At 41.6% G+C, this 13,908-nt stretch overlaps 1 protein-coding gene across 5 annotated transcripts in view; it reads left to right on the plus strand.

Moving 5' to 3' along the window:
- The window catches only part of MYH10 (myosin heavy chain 10), a gene marked incomplete at both ends in the record, with an annotated part of 89,581 nt that overhangs the window by 53,258 nt on the left and 22,415 nt on the right, over positions 1 to 13,908 (plus strand). For 4 of the 5 annotated variants that reach the window (XM_079544116.1, XM_079544117.1, XM_079544119.1 and 1 more), the window contains 9 exons: positions 856 to 919; positions 2,516 to 2,614; positions 3,554 to 3,697; positions 3,994 to 4,089; positions 6,881 to 6,999; positions 7,411 to 7,563; positions 7,970 to 8,143; positions 9,769 to 9,942; positions 11,122 to 11,236. In XM_079544116.1, the coding sequence (XP_079400242.1) occupies positions 856 to 919; positions 2,516 to 2,614; positions 3,554 to 3,697; positions 3,994 to 4,089; positions 6,881 to 6,999; positions 7,411 to 7,563; positions 7,970 to 8,143; positions 9,769 to 9,942; positions 11,122 to 11,236 (1,138 nt within the window). Of the gene's footprint in view, positions 1 to 855; positions 920 to 2,515; positions 2,615 to 3,553; positions 3,698 to 3,993; positions 4,090 to 6,880; positions 7,000 to 7,410; positions 7,564 to 7,969; positions 8,144 to 9,768; positions 9,943 to 11,121; positions 11,237 to 12,268; positions 12,332 to 13,908 lie in introns of all 5 variants that reach the window. The other variant, XM_079544115.1, reaches the window with a different exon arrangement.

Below are 13,908 nucleotides of genomic sequence, written 5' to 3' on the forward strand. Positions count from 1 at the left end.
AGCCCCGCTCTGCTGCAAGCACCTTTCAGAGATTGGAAGAGAGCAGTAAGGTCTCCCCTCAGCCTCCTTTTCCCAGACCGAACAGCCCCAGTTCCTCCAGTCTCTCCCCATAGGCCACATTCTCCAAGCCCTTCACAGCCTTGTTGCCCTTCTCTGGACCTGCTCCAGCACCTCCATGTCCTTTCTGTACTGAGGTGCCCCAAACTGAACACAGCACTCGAGGTGAGGCCTCACCAGTGCTGAGCACAGGGCAGGATGACTTCCCCAGTCCTGCTCACCACTCCATTCCTGATCCAAGCCAGGATGCCGTTGGCCTTCTTGGCCACCTGGGCACACTGCTGGCTCATATTCAGCCCACTGTCCATCAGCCCTTTGTGGAGAAAAGAAGACGTACACTGAAAAGAGGGGTCTGTTCTTTCTTTGCGACTGCTAGGGAAGAGAGGGCATGAAGAGAGATAGCAAGCACCCTAGTTGTGGAAGAGTTGTGATGGTTGAGGTGGGCAGATAAAGCCTACATGGGTTAAAGCCTGAAGATGTGGGGATGGGTACATTTAGTATAGCAGTGCTGAGCTTCTATCACTTCCGGACTTTTGTCAGTAGGAGAACTTGAGCTTCTCTCTTAGAAAAGTCTTTCATAAGTCTGTCTTACAGACATACCTAAAATCTTAGTGCTTTAACCTTCAGAAAATGTTCATGTGCATAGAAACGTGTTTCAAGTGAGGAGTGCATTGAATGGAGAAGATTTCGTTTTGGCTTGTGTGAAATGGCTGTTATTCAATGTGCAAATGCCGTTGTTTTCAAATAGTTGTCATAATCCCAAAGTAAGTACTTAACAAACGTATCTTTTCTCTACAGGGCAAGTTCATTAGGATTAACTTTGATGTTACTGGTTATATTGTTGGGGCCAACATTGAGACGTGTATCCTACTTAATGTCATATCAGCGTTGGAATGCATTGGAATGCAGTGAAAGGTTACCTGATTTCTGCAGTCATTCCACCGTGTCCATCTCTTCCTTTGTTTCAAAATAGCTGATCAAGTATCAGAGTCAGCATGCTTCCTTATGCTTAGAAACCGGATATCCCAGCGTTTAACGCTCTGAAATCCGCTGGATTTTCTGGCCAGCCTTAAAAGCAGGGTATGTGAAAGTTAAGGAAGTTATTTCGAGTGTTCTCACTCTGTGACAGTGGTGGAGGAATACACTGCTAATTAAAAGTGCCCACACTACTGTGCCCAGCGCTCAGTGCCCTCACTGCTGTCTGCCAGGAAGGAGGAGCTCAGCAACAGCCCTGGCACTGCAGGTGTTGTGCCAGGTCAGCTTCTGGTGTCCCAGGCCTTCTGGATAGCAGGCAAGGCCAAGTAACACAAGACCTACTAGCAATTAATGCTGAAGCCTAGTTTAGTTTTAGCTTTGAGGCCCGTTTTTATTTATGACTGCCTAAAAACAAGTGAGAACACTTACACTAAAAGCCTTTCTCAAGTGGTTTTGTTTATGCTAAGGATGTGTATGTAAACTTTTTTAGTCTGTTTAGACTATTCTGGGGGAAATAGCAGCAGGGTGGTCATCAAATTATGAAATCAAAAGCTTTGGTCAACAATACCTTGTGAATGTTATTCATAAACAGCGATACAACTCAGCTTTCATTCTGTGCCTACAAGTTAACTGCTTCATGTGAAGTGCAGTGTGTGTTTGCTACTCCACAGAATGTAATTTCCCAGTAATGCTGGGGAATGCCTACAGTTAGTTATTCAAAATACAGTTTAATGCTGAGTGATTTTCTTTCTCAGTTCAGTATTTAGCACAGCACTGATGGCAGCTGTTGCTTTTATGAAAATGCAGGTAACTGTTTTGCCTGGGACTTTGTGAGGACAGGAGGACTTTGCTCTTAGGGAGTTGTTTTCATGGCAGGATCTGCCTTTGTGTCAGACATTTCAAGTAGGATATCCCACGTTTGTGTTACAGTATGGGACATCAAAATGTGAAAGCATTAACATAGCAGCTTGTGGCAGCTTGTTAGAAGTTACCTGCTGCACATGTTTGAATTTGAAAAGTGTTTAAAGGCGATGGAGAATATCTTATGAGAATGCTGCCTTGTGAAATTGATAAAAGTGCTGAATGCACTTCAGCTAAGTACTGCACAGTTCAGCAGCTGCTGGGTTTTTGTTCTTAGAGTAGCACTGCCATCCTCAGAGAGGAATGACTGAAGAAGGATGACCAGCTCCCCTCTCACTTAGGCTCCAGTTGATCCATTACAGTGGTTGTCAGCTGCATGCAGCAAGGAGATACAGGCACCATCCAAGAAATGAGTTTGCTGCAATTAAAGTGAGCTTCTATCTGAATTTGAAACCCCTCATTGAGCGTTACTGAAAGTTTGTGTTGGGTTTAGTCCTGTCATCACTATGAAAGTCCCTTTTGCTCCTTGTAGAATTACATAGCCTGCTTTGAAGGAGTTCTGATTGCACAGGATGTTCTTTTTACCAAAAAATGTAGAAGATCCTTGACTAGCTGTGATCAGACCTGCTGGAGAAGTCTCGCGCTGTTCGCCAAGCTAAAGATGAGAGGACATTTCATATCTTCTACCAGCTGCTGGCTGGAGCAGGAGAGCACCTCAAGTGTAAGTGAAGATTCCCACTCGTTGATCCTGTTTCTTCTGTGTCCTGAGTTTGTTTTTTTGTTAACACAATAGTGTTTGAACTATTGTTTGGTCTTGAAACTGAGTTTTGAAAGAAGAGCAAAGGAAAAGGCCAGGTGGCTTTATTTTGAAATAACTTCTGTGTTCTGTCAAGCGTGCTGTCAAGCCACAAGCAGATGGCTGCTCCATGGCAAAGTCCGCTTTGGGCAGGGTGGTGGCTTCGGTGTCCGGCCAGGATTCACTGAAGTGAAACTGCAGCACTTCTCACTGATTAATAATGAATCCTGCTGGCAGTGACAGCCAGACCCATTCCAAGCAGCTCCTTCTAACTGGGGGGAAAAGCAGCCATTTTGCCAAAATACAACGGAACCCCGAGGCTTTCTCCACCCTTTGCAGTACTGTGTTGATCCTCTTTGTCTTTGGTACCTGGGAATTCCTGCTAGGCTGTGAGAAGTGAAGCTGTATGAAAGCACAGACTTCTGAGAATTGATCCATTCCTTCTATATAAGAAAAATTTGTATTTGACATTTTTGATGTGTCATCAATACCAAGCTCCACTTCTGCCAGTATCTGTTACTTTTCAATAGAGATGCTTGTTTTGGGATATTTTAAATAGGAATTCATGATTATAGTAGACCTGAGTAAGGTAATGTTCTTTTTACAGGCATGATGCATTAAAGAGCTAGTGTAGGTTGCTACAGACAGAAGCAAGAATCCCAGAATTTCTGCTTTTAGAACACACTGATGTTTAGAGTTTTAGAAAGAACGAATTACTAAGCTGGTATGATGACATGCAGTCATATCTGAGGAACTTTATTTTTTTGTAAAGCATGGAATATACCTCTAGTGAAAGCAGAGCACAAGTGGATGTGAATAGCAGTTATTTAGCTTGTTCTTCTCTTCTCCTTCCCCCCAATACAGCTGACTTACTGCTTGAAGGATTTAATAATTACAGATTTTTATCCAATGGCTACATCCCCATTCCTGGGCAACAAGACAAGGATAACTTTCAGGAGACAATGGAAGCAATGCATATCATGGGCTTTTCACACGATGAGATCTTGTGTAAGTGAAACCTCTTGCATTTTTAAAGTGTACTTTTTTTCTCTCTTGCACACACTCACTACGTTAATCACCAAATTTAACATTGCTTCAGTATCTTGACAGCCTGCAGCAAGCATTTCCTTAACATAAGCTTACAGCTGAGTTAAAACCATTTGCCTAAAAAGTGTAGTACGAGCTTCATTTCCTTTGTGAACTTGTACTTCAACTTTGGAAGGAAAATGTCTTAAGTAAGAGAGGAAAAATTGTGAAGCTGAGCCCTTTTCAATAAACTGGTCTGTATGTCTTTGTTGATACAGCAATGCTGAAGGTGGTGTCTTCAGTGCTACAGTTTGGAAATATTTCCTTTAAGAAGGAGAGAAATACCGATCAAGCTTCTATGCCGGAGAACACTGGTGAGTGGATTGCATTTGTTTGGCTTCCATTAACTTGAGCTGGGGTTTTCTTCCTATCATTTGTTAGTGCATATCTCTTGAAAGTACAGAACAGTCTTCTGAGCTTCCTTGCTGAAGTTTTGTGCCAAAAAGAGGCCATGATAGTGATGGTAGTAGCCAAGGGGCAATTAGTAAAATTCTCTTCCATTCTTGTAATACAGACAAATTTAGGTATCCATCAACAGAATTTATGTTGTTTGCATTGCTTTTAAACTTTGGATAAGTATTTCAGTTCTAGTCTTGTTTATTGCTATCTACAAAGACTTCAGCACTGGGAGAAAGTGCGTGCTTAAATGGAGTTGTTTTCTTTGGTTCTTGACAGCAGTTTGCTTGCCAATGATAAGAACCCTTGAGCCAAGCACAACTTCCATAGTGAAATGGGGGAACTTAAGAATGCTTTGTTTCAGAAAATCTGGTTTCTGAAGTGGTATGGTAGTGTGACTAGAAATGAATTTCTCTTTTAGTGCCTTCACTGTAACGCGATCAGCATTTTCAGGAATTCTCCCTTTCCTAAGCTGCTGAAATGGTTTACAGATTTTTAACTTAGTACTTAAGTTTTGGCCTTCTAAAAGCTGTGATGGAAAGTCAGCTTTGAGAGCTGCCTTCAACGCACAGAAGAAGAATTCACGAGACCTGCTGCACACACACAACTCAAATTCTCGTCCATCTTGTTCCATAATTGCCCTAATTTGCTGTGCCTGCTTGCTGCTTGTGGTGTCCAAAACTTTTGTCATTCCCCAGCAGTGGCCTCCTGCCCAAAGTGTTCCAGCAGGCAGGTATGGATTACAGCTGGGTAATCATTGACTCGGCATTTGGCTGGCAGTTTGCATTTGGGGTTTTTCAGGGAGAGAAAAAGGTTGGGTGTGGGATTGGTTTTTGGGCTGAGGCAACTCAATGGAGTTGGTTTTTTTTCCATAAAAAAAAAAAAAAGGGATATACAAAAGAAATAGATGTTTCTTCTTTCCTGACCACCTTCACTTTTGCTTTATTACTATCAATTTTGGACATTATATCCAATATCGTACTTAAGAATTTTGATATATTTATACTGTTGAACAGTTGTAGCACTGGATATAAAATTCTGAATTTAAAAGAGAAGATGCTGAAAAGCTCAGCTCGTGGTTGAAGCCTCTGGCTGTTGTCCTGCATTTAATAAGTGCTGTGTTGGTCTACCTGGTGATTCTTACCACGTCTTTTTGAAGGCACTTTTTGAAACTGATCTTTACCAGCTTGTCATCTGTATTGTCACATCTCACTGATGGCTTTCCTCAGTGTCCTGCAGAGAACTGGTGGTGCTGAGTTTAGGTGTGTCTTGAATAGGCTGGGAAGACAATTGTGTGGGTGGTGAAGCAACCTGTATTCAGGGGAAAAAAAGTGGAAGATTTTACCCAGTGTCATTGATAAAGGTGTTAAATAGTGCTGATCTTCTTGTCTTTGGGTTTCCACCTGGGTGTCAAGCAGTTGACTGCAGTGCTTTGAGTTCTACCCTCTGGCCTTTTCCTTGTCCACCAAGTGAACCGTGCATCATTTCCATGCCTCTCCACTTCAGGGACAGGGATGTTGTGCAGCACAGCATCAAACTGCACAAATCCAGGTAGATGGTGTCATATCCCTCATCTACCAGTGCCATAACGCCATTATGGAGCAGATCTCAGACATGATTGCCCTTAATGAAGCAGTGCTGGCTGTCACCAATAGGGCTTCCCTTAGGGCATGTCGTACCTGACAGATGTCCGTGCATGCAGCTAAAGTGAAGGCAGTGCTCTGCTTGTGGTGCCACGTGAATTTCACCACAGCTGTGTTTGTATTAATTTGTAATGTAGGGACAGGCAGAATCTTTTAAAGGAAGCGGTGTTTTGAATGCCACCTAAAGAAAAATATAGAGGAAGCTTTTGTATGTTGGTATCAAGATCTACTTTTAATGAGGATTTATAAAAACAGCTCTTCTTATTTCTACGATAAATCAATGAGCTGCTGGATTAGAAAGCTGAGGGTTTGAAACAACTTCCTGGGCAGTGTGCAGGGCGCCCTGCTGCAGGGCAGCACTTACCAGGCCTAAAAATATCCACAGTGTCAACTTCATTTTTAGAAATCTGGAATCATAAGCACCTAACCTGTTGGAAAGGTGGTGTGGAAAAAGGATTGGTGCGACAAAAATATGCAGTGATGGTGTGAGTAATGCATAATGTCAGATAACAAGCCTGACATCAGGAGTTTTTGCTGTCTAAAAGTGAGCTGCTCTTTGCTCAGTTCAAAACTTGACTGTGTAACACGTTGTACAATGTGCTCCATATGGACTGTAATACAAACATGCATAGCTTTATGCTGACACCTGTCTGTACTGGAAAGGTTTGTAAGCGACCTTTAATAAGATGGAGTTGACGTGTGGCATCATGCTGTATTCTGTTTTTTGTTTCTGGAGGTGAACATGTTTCCACTCAAGACATGAGGATGTGTCTGCAGGCAGTGGTCTGCTGCAATTTCTTGAGCTCTAGCATTTTTCACATTTCCTTGAGGGAAGGCAGTGGGGTCTTTCTGTAGTCACTTGTATCGGCTTTTTGAAGTCCTGCAGACGTGGGCTCTGCAGTCGGGTAGGTCCCCAAAAGCAGTGCATCTCCCTGACAGCGACTTTGGACAGCTGTTCAATTCTTAAGTCAGCTCATCGAATGCCTTTATTCAGCAGCTTGCTTCACCCGTGTTGCTGGCTGCTGTGCAGGATTTAAGTGCTGACATTTGTTACTTTTATACCCAGTCGCACAGAAACTCTGCCATCTGCTGGGAATGAATGTCATGGAATTCACCCGGGCCATTCTGACGCCGCGCATCAAGGTCGGCAGAGACTATGTCCAGAAAGCCCAGACCAAAGAACAAGTAAGTTTGGGTACTGAAAATTAAGTGACGGAGTGCCCCATCCTGGTTAGCTTTTAATACAGAAAGGCAGTATTAAGTGTGTACTGCCTCCAAATTTAAATTTAGCTTTTGTTAAATGTTCTTACATTGTAGAAGTCTGTAGGAGAGTATGAGGAAAATCTTCCTTTTCCTTGGCCTTCTGCTGGTTTCATCATTTCACTTGTTCTTATCAAATGCATAGAGGTCTTTTTATGCAGCAGTTTAAAATGACATCTCAGTAACTGTGCAGAAACCTGCTGCTTGTTTTCATTCCTCAGTGGCATTAGCTCCATTAAACTTCTTTTGTTACTCAGCTATCCTTGGTAGCATCCGTGTCTGTGTTCTTTTGATGACTTTTCCAGAGTCAATAAATCTTCCTGTTTGAATTTTCAGGCAGACTTTGCAGTGGAAGCTTTGGCAAAAGCCACCTATGAACGCCTCTTCCGCTGGCTCGTTCACCGCATTAACAAAGCTTTGGACAGGACCAAACGACAGGGAGCATCTTTTATTGGAATTCTGGATATCGCTGGATTTGAGATCTTTGAGGTACTTTACAACTTTAACCAGACTTTCTTTTCCTCTCCACGTTGCTGTGCATTCAGGCTTAACTGTAGAACCTCTTAATGCGTGCGTGTTCCAAGGCTGCAGGAGGGCTTTGTGTTTTGTATTGTAGTGCTCTGATAACCTGAATGATAGTGCCAGGAAGTCACACTCTGGTCTAAACCATTCTTCTATGTGTATGTGATGTTCTTGTATGTGATGGTTCAACAGTTGTTTTTCCTATGAGATGCTAGTTTCATATATGAACAATCCTTTTTCCACTTGTCTCTACAGCACACTTGAATGTTGTGTAGTTTGGGGAATTGCCTCATGAAGTAATTTCCATTTTTACTTCCAAACGTGATAAATATTGACACTGAATTAACACTGCTTCCTAATGCTCTTTTTGCAGTTGAACTCCTTTGAGCAGCTCTGCATCAACTACACCAATGAGAAGCTTCAGCAGTTGTTCAATCACACGATGTTTATCCTGGAGCAAGAGGAGTACCAACGAGAGGGCATAGAGTGGAATTTCATTGACTTTGGACTGGATCTGCAGCCTTGCATTGACTTAATCGAAAGACCTGTGAGTTTGTGCAGTAAAAATGCTCTAAGACAAAGAGATTCAACCTGGGGGTTTGTTGTTTAACGCCTGCAAATTTATGCAGAAATATTTTGAACAGCAGTTGCAGAAAACAAGTTAATTTGAAGGATGGGTCCAAAGACTAAAATACCATGTATTAGTAAAAGGATTTATCCTGAAGGGATTTTGCCCTGATGTCAGCATAGAGCACTGTGGTATTAAGCTACTATTTTTACACGCTTTCCCTTATACTGACAAAGACTTCAGTCCTGTCACTTTCATGCTAAACCACGGCAGTGCATTATAGAAGCTTTACTGTGCATTGGTTAGAAGGCCCTGTAAATAGTTCAGCAGTATTTTAAAGGTGGTGTTACCACAGTGTTTTTATATTCTGGTTGCCCAATATAGGGAAGCTTAAGGCTTTAAGCACAAGCTGGTTTCAGGAGTGGGCAGGGGTAACAAAGATCACCGTTCCTAGAAGGTTTTCTCTCTTTCCACATTACAAGTAAGTCATCAAAATTATTTTGAACTTTTTAATTTACACCACGGCGTTGTGGTTACTGTTCTGTACATTCAGCTGTGTCTCGGGTGCACAAAATCATTACTGCTAACAATTCTGTGCATCCCGAGGAGAAGAGCTGTGCTCTTTGTTTGGTGCTGTTCAGTTTTGTTCTTTGTGTTGGAGTAGGAGAAGGGAAGTCTCGTTTCAGTTATGACAATTCTGCTCTTGAAATGCAAAACTTTGGAAAGTTTTGTCTCCTTGGAAGGTAAAATATCTTCCGCAAAGACTGGGGAGTGCTTTCAGTATTGCAGATGGTTAAGTGAATATCCTATCCTCAATCCAAGTGCATTGAGTTACAAGAAGTAGCTCTTAAAGCAAATGTTGGTACTGTCCTAATTTTTGACACCTGAAATATTTTATGTCACGCTGTAGGTAAATATAAACACCTCTTCAAATGCGTTAGCTTCATGTTCATTAGATGCTTTAGATATACAAATATTTATGACCAGTTTTTCCATTGCATTCCTGTGTGCATCACTCTGTCTTCCCCAATTCTGTCAAGCATTTCTGCAGCTGTACAGCAGGTGTTGGTTCTTCCCCACTTCATTTTAAGAACAAGCAAACCCTTGAGCAGGCTGCAAAGTGAAAGCTAAGCCTGCCGGATCGTTCTGGGTGCTGCTACTGCATATCAGCACAGGGGTTGGTGTGGTGGCTGCCCCAGGGGTACTGAGTGCCTCTGGGGGATAATGATCTGCAGTTTTGCCCACATTAAAGCATGACAGTAACTGCTGTAGAAATAATGAGTGTGCTGCTGGTACACACACGTTGCAGAGATGTTTGTATGGAGCTCTGGAGGTCATCTATTCCAGGCTCTGCTGAAAGCAAGGCTCTGGTCATCGCCAGATCATGTCAGCTGTTTGTGAGCACATCTCCATTGGAATGAATGGATGGAACCAGTCACAATGTCTTCATGGAACTAGATTCCCTCACAATTTGCTTTAATTTAAATCAAGTGTGAATCAGCTGGACAAGTTTTTATTGCAGCATTCAGTGGGGTGTCTTAAATGCAAAATAGTAAGAAAATAAATGCATATTAAACACGGATGTGAATCCATCTGTATTTCAGGCAAACCCTCCTGGTGTGTTGGCGCTGTTGGATGAAGAATGCTGGTTTCCTAAAGCTACTGACAAAACATTTGTGGAAAAACTGGTCCAAGAGCAAGGAACCCACTCCAAATTCCAAAAGCCAAGACAGCTGAAGGACAAAGCAGATTTCTGCATTATTCACTATGCAGGGAAGGTAAGAGAGTGATGTGGAGAACTTGGTTAGAAATGTTCATTTGGGGAAACTAATATGAGGTGTAGGTACCTAATTGAAGAAATACTTGTGCAGGAAGGTGGCCTCATTTTATTTCCTTGGGCATATTCAGAAGCACTCTGATGGAACTGTTGTTACCACACAGCAGATAGCAGTGATACATATTAATATTAAATTAAAATTTCAGTTCCCTTTAATTTTGCTGCCAGTTCTTAAAGGTGAGTTTCCTCAAGGTTAAGCGGAATCTATTCTGAATATCTCTGCAAGTTGATGGAAGTGCTGTAAGGCTGTGCCAGTGCTAACTTCTTCACTTGTGTTCCCTCCATTCAGTGGAAGGCTTTGCGTATCCCTGTTTATAACTTTATCTTTACTGTTGATTCAGTCTTTATATTTCTGCTGGGGGATGGAGATCAGAAGCAATGTGAACAGGTCCATGGGGTAACCATCCAGTTCTTGGCAGCATTTTGTGGAACCTCCATGATCATGCTGTCTGTACTGTAAGGCCGTGCTCGTAAGCAGATTCATGATTAGCTAAGCTGAGTCCTGGTACTGTTTCTTTGCTCTAATTTAGAAGGAACTAACTCTGTGAATTGAACTATCCTTTAAATTAAGTGTTAATAGCTGTTATTATCTGTTTGGTGTCACTGCAGCCAACTGGATAATTACAGTAAAAAGTGAAATAAAGAAATTGGATGTGTTGTATCAATATCTAAAATATTAGCTTAGAAACAATCAAATCATGATTTACTGCAGTTCATAGTAAATGAGCTGTGAAATGAAATATTACCTTTAGGTAATCAAAATGAAGTAAAACATCTTTGTACCTGACTACAGGGAAGTAATAGATCTGAAGAGGAGTTCAGCTGTGTCACACTGAGTGTGTTTCTGTGATACTGACAGTGCATTGCATCAACCTTCTGGGATAGGAGGCATTTCTCAGTTATTAACCAGCATCTGTATGTCCTTCTGAAATTGTTTGTAAAATATCTTTTCCTGCAAGAAATACGACGATGAAAGGGTTTATGTAGAACTGCTACATCACAGTAAAAATACTCACTTTTCAGCACATTCTTAGTTGAATCTTGAAACATTTATCTAAAGTAAATGAAAAAGAGACTAAAGATAATACACTCTGATTTATGGCATTTGGCTGCTCTGCAGGTAGACTACAAGGCAGATGAGTGGCTGATGAAGAACATGGACCCACTGAATGACAACGTGGCGACGCTGCTGCACCAGTCTTCTGACAAATTTGTTGCAGAGCTTTGGAAGGATGGTAAGAGATGGTGCTCTGAGTACGACTGGTTAGAGCCTTCTTGTGGACCAGTTACCTGTTTCTGTGCCTGTGATCTCCTTACCCTCATCTGTACACTGTAGATACCTACATTTTCTCTGTTTAGCACCAGAGGTACAGAAGAAGCTGCGTGGCTCATATGGTCTGTGCACATATCCCATTTCTGAGTAGCTGCTTCTCATATTCATTATTTGAACAGATACTCACTACTTGTCAACCTGTGTCAAATTTTATCTGTAATATCACATCCAAAACTCTTAATTTGACTTGCTGCTTTGAAGTTCTGTATATAAACAGCTGTAGTAGTATTTGCTATTAGCAAAGTGTCTCATCTTATATGAGCACCAGCACAGTGCAGTGGTGAGTAATACCAAGGAAAGCAGCATTTCCTACAATAAAATCCATTAGCAGTCATGCTAGTGCTTAGATATTGCATATTAAAATCAGACACAGTATTTTTCCTGCATAACTGCACATTGCTGTTTAGATAGTTTTATGTGCACTCTAGCTTTAAGTATTTCTTGCTGTTTTCACTGAAATAATCCTAGAAACAGCCAAATAAATACTGAGCAGGGACTCCTCTAGTCACTGACATCACAGTGTATTAATAACAATATGCTTATCACATAATGTCTATAGTTGCTTACTCCAGGAAGAAAATCAAGCTTGTAAGATAAATGATGCTGTAGGTTTCTTCTGGGTTTCCACCTTCTCAGGAATACTGGCTTGGCTCAGCTGCAAAGAGGTGTTATAATGAATACACGTAAAGAACTTTTTGGTGGAGGGTCTATTCCTTTCCCTTTGAGTACATGCATAAAAACGAGTGTTTGGATCCAAATATTCAAAACCTGCTTCCACAGATGATTGAAATGTGCATGGAATATATTGTGGCCTAACAGCCTTCGTAGCACGATTAAGTCTGCTTGCAATTGATGAACCTGTTCTGTATACTAACTGAAGTGTCTTATGTATCTGCTCTTCTGTCTTTCTGTTTTTGCTGTTTCTCTGCCTTAGAGATTCAGAATATTCAGAGAGCCTGTTTCTATGACAATATTACTGGTCTTCATGATCCACCAGGTGAATGGATGTAAAACCGTAGGCCTACTAAAGGCAGGGCTGTTGTATCTACAGGAAAACCATTCTTGCTCGTAGGCTTGCATGAACTTTTTCATTTCATGCTCTATTTAGGTATACCTCCACCAGGCCGATGTTCTGAGTGCATACCTATTCAGTTGCTGCTGCATACATATAGCATCTATATTTTATGCATTGCAGATGAGAAGGTTTGTTGCTTCCTGGTTCTATGTTGAGATGCAGAATTGCTGCTTCAATAATAATCCTGGTAGCTCCAAGTATTTGAGACAATGCATAAGCTATATGACACTATCAAGCTTCTTTCTGCAGTCCAACATTGACAAAACTCTGAAAAGCTGTGGGACGTAGATGTGTCTTTGTGGAGGGGAGGTGAAGGATCTCATAAATAGAGTGCTGCAGTGGTGGTAGTCAACGAGAAGTTTCTTTTAGATTTGATGGAATTGTCCTTTTACTAAAAACTTCGTAAAATGTTTCACTTTGTGGAAGTTGGACTCCTTTTTTTTCCCCCCAAAGTATTGAAATCAAACCATTTAACTACTTAAAAAAAAAAAAAAGTATTTAATCAACCTCTTCCTCATCATTCCCTTGTTCCAGTTCCCAAGTTTTGAAGCATGTGAAGTCTGTGCATTCAAGCCTTCCCATTTTTACTCAGAGCCCACTGTTTTCTGTACACTACATGCTGTAGGAGGTGGTATTTCCTAAGGTAATTACTGGACAGTGTGAGTTGAGAGGCCTTCGTCTGTGGGTGATCCCAGTTGTGCTGTTCAATAACTGCTCTTGGCCTGAGCTGAGATGCAACTTTAGCACTGCTTCTGTGAAGATGAGCAGCCTCAGTATAGTTGGTTAGAGACACAACAAGAAGCACAGTTAGTCTTGATGCATTTGCAAAACTTTAAAACAGCCCCGTGTCTCAGAGATGCCAAAGGCTGAGTGGGGTCCAGTCATCACTGGTGCCTATTGGGTGCTCCATTCTGATATATTACAAATTGAGCTGATGTGTTCATCTTCTGTAAGGCTGCTTCCCAGTAATTTCTCTCCCACTTCTGATGTAGAACTCAGTTCTGCTTGAGAATAAACATTTGGGATGTGATCTTATGAACAATTTGCCACCTACTTGCTCTTAGCTTTAATAAGCACCTTTGGTTCTTGCATTTCCAACTGCCTGTGGAAGATGTGGGCTCTGCACTACATGAGACTTGCAAGTGGGTATTCAAACTTGTTGCTCTGTATGTTTCAGCCCTTAATTTTCCAGCTTTGTACAGACCTTTGAAAACCAGATGGGTTCAAGTATGAAACAAAATACTGTAAATACTGATTAATATATACAAAACTAATCCTGGTAGCAATTCCCTTTGCTTTGGTTTGAACAGATGTGAAGATAACCCAACAAAAATGTAAAGCCTAGATACAGCTGCTTCTTTCTGGCTGGCCAGCTTGTATTTTCTGGAGAACCAACACATCGTGTGTTTCTGCTCAGCATTAAGGACCCCAGCTATTATTAAATGCTAAGCCACCCCCTTCTGCTTCTGAAGCAAACTGTTGAACTGATTGTTGACATG

This window comes from Tetrao urogallus, assembly GCF_951394365.1.
Source record: "Tetrao urogallus genome assembly, chromosome: 18".
NCBI lineage: Eukaryota > Metazoa > Chordata > Aves > Galliformes > Phasianidae > Tetrao > Tetrao urogallus.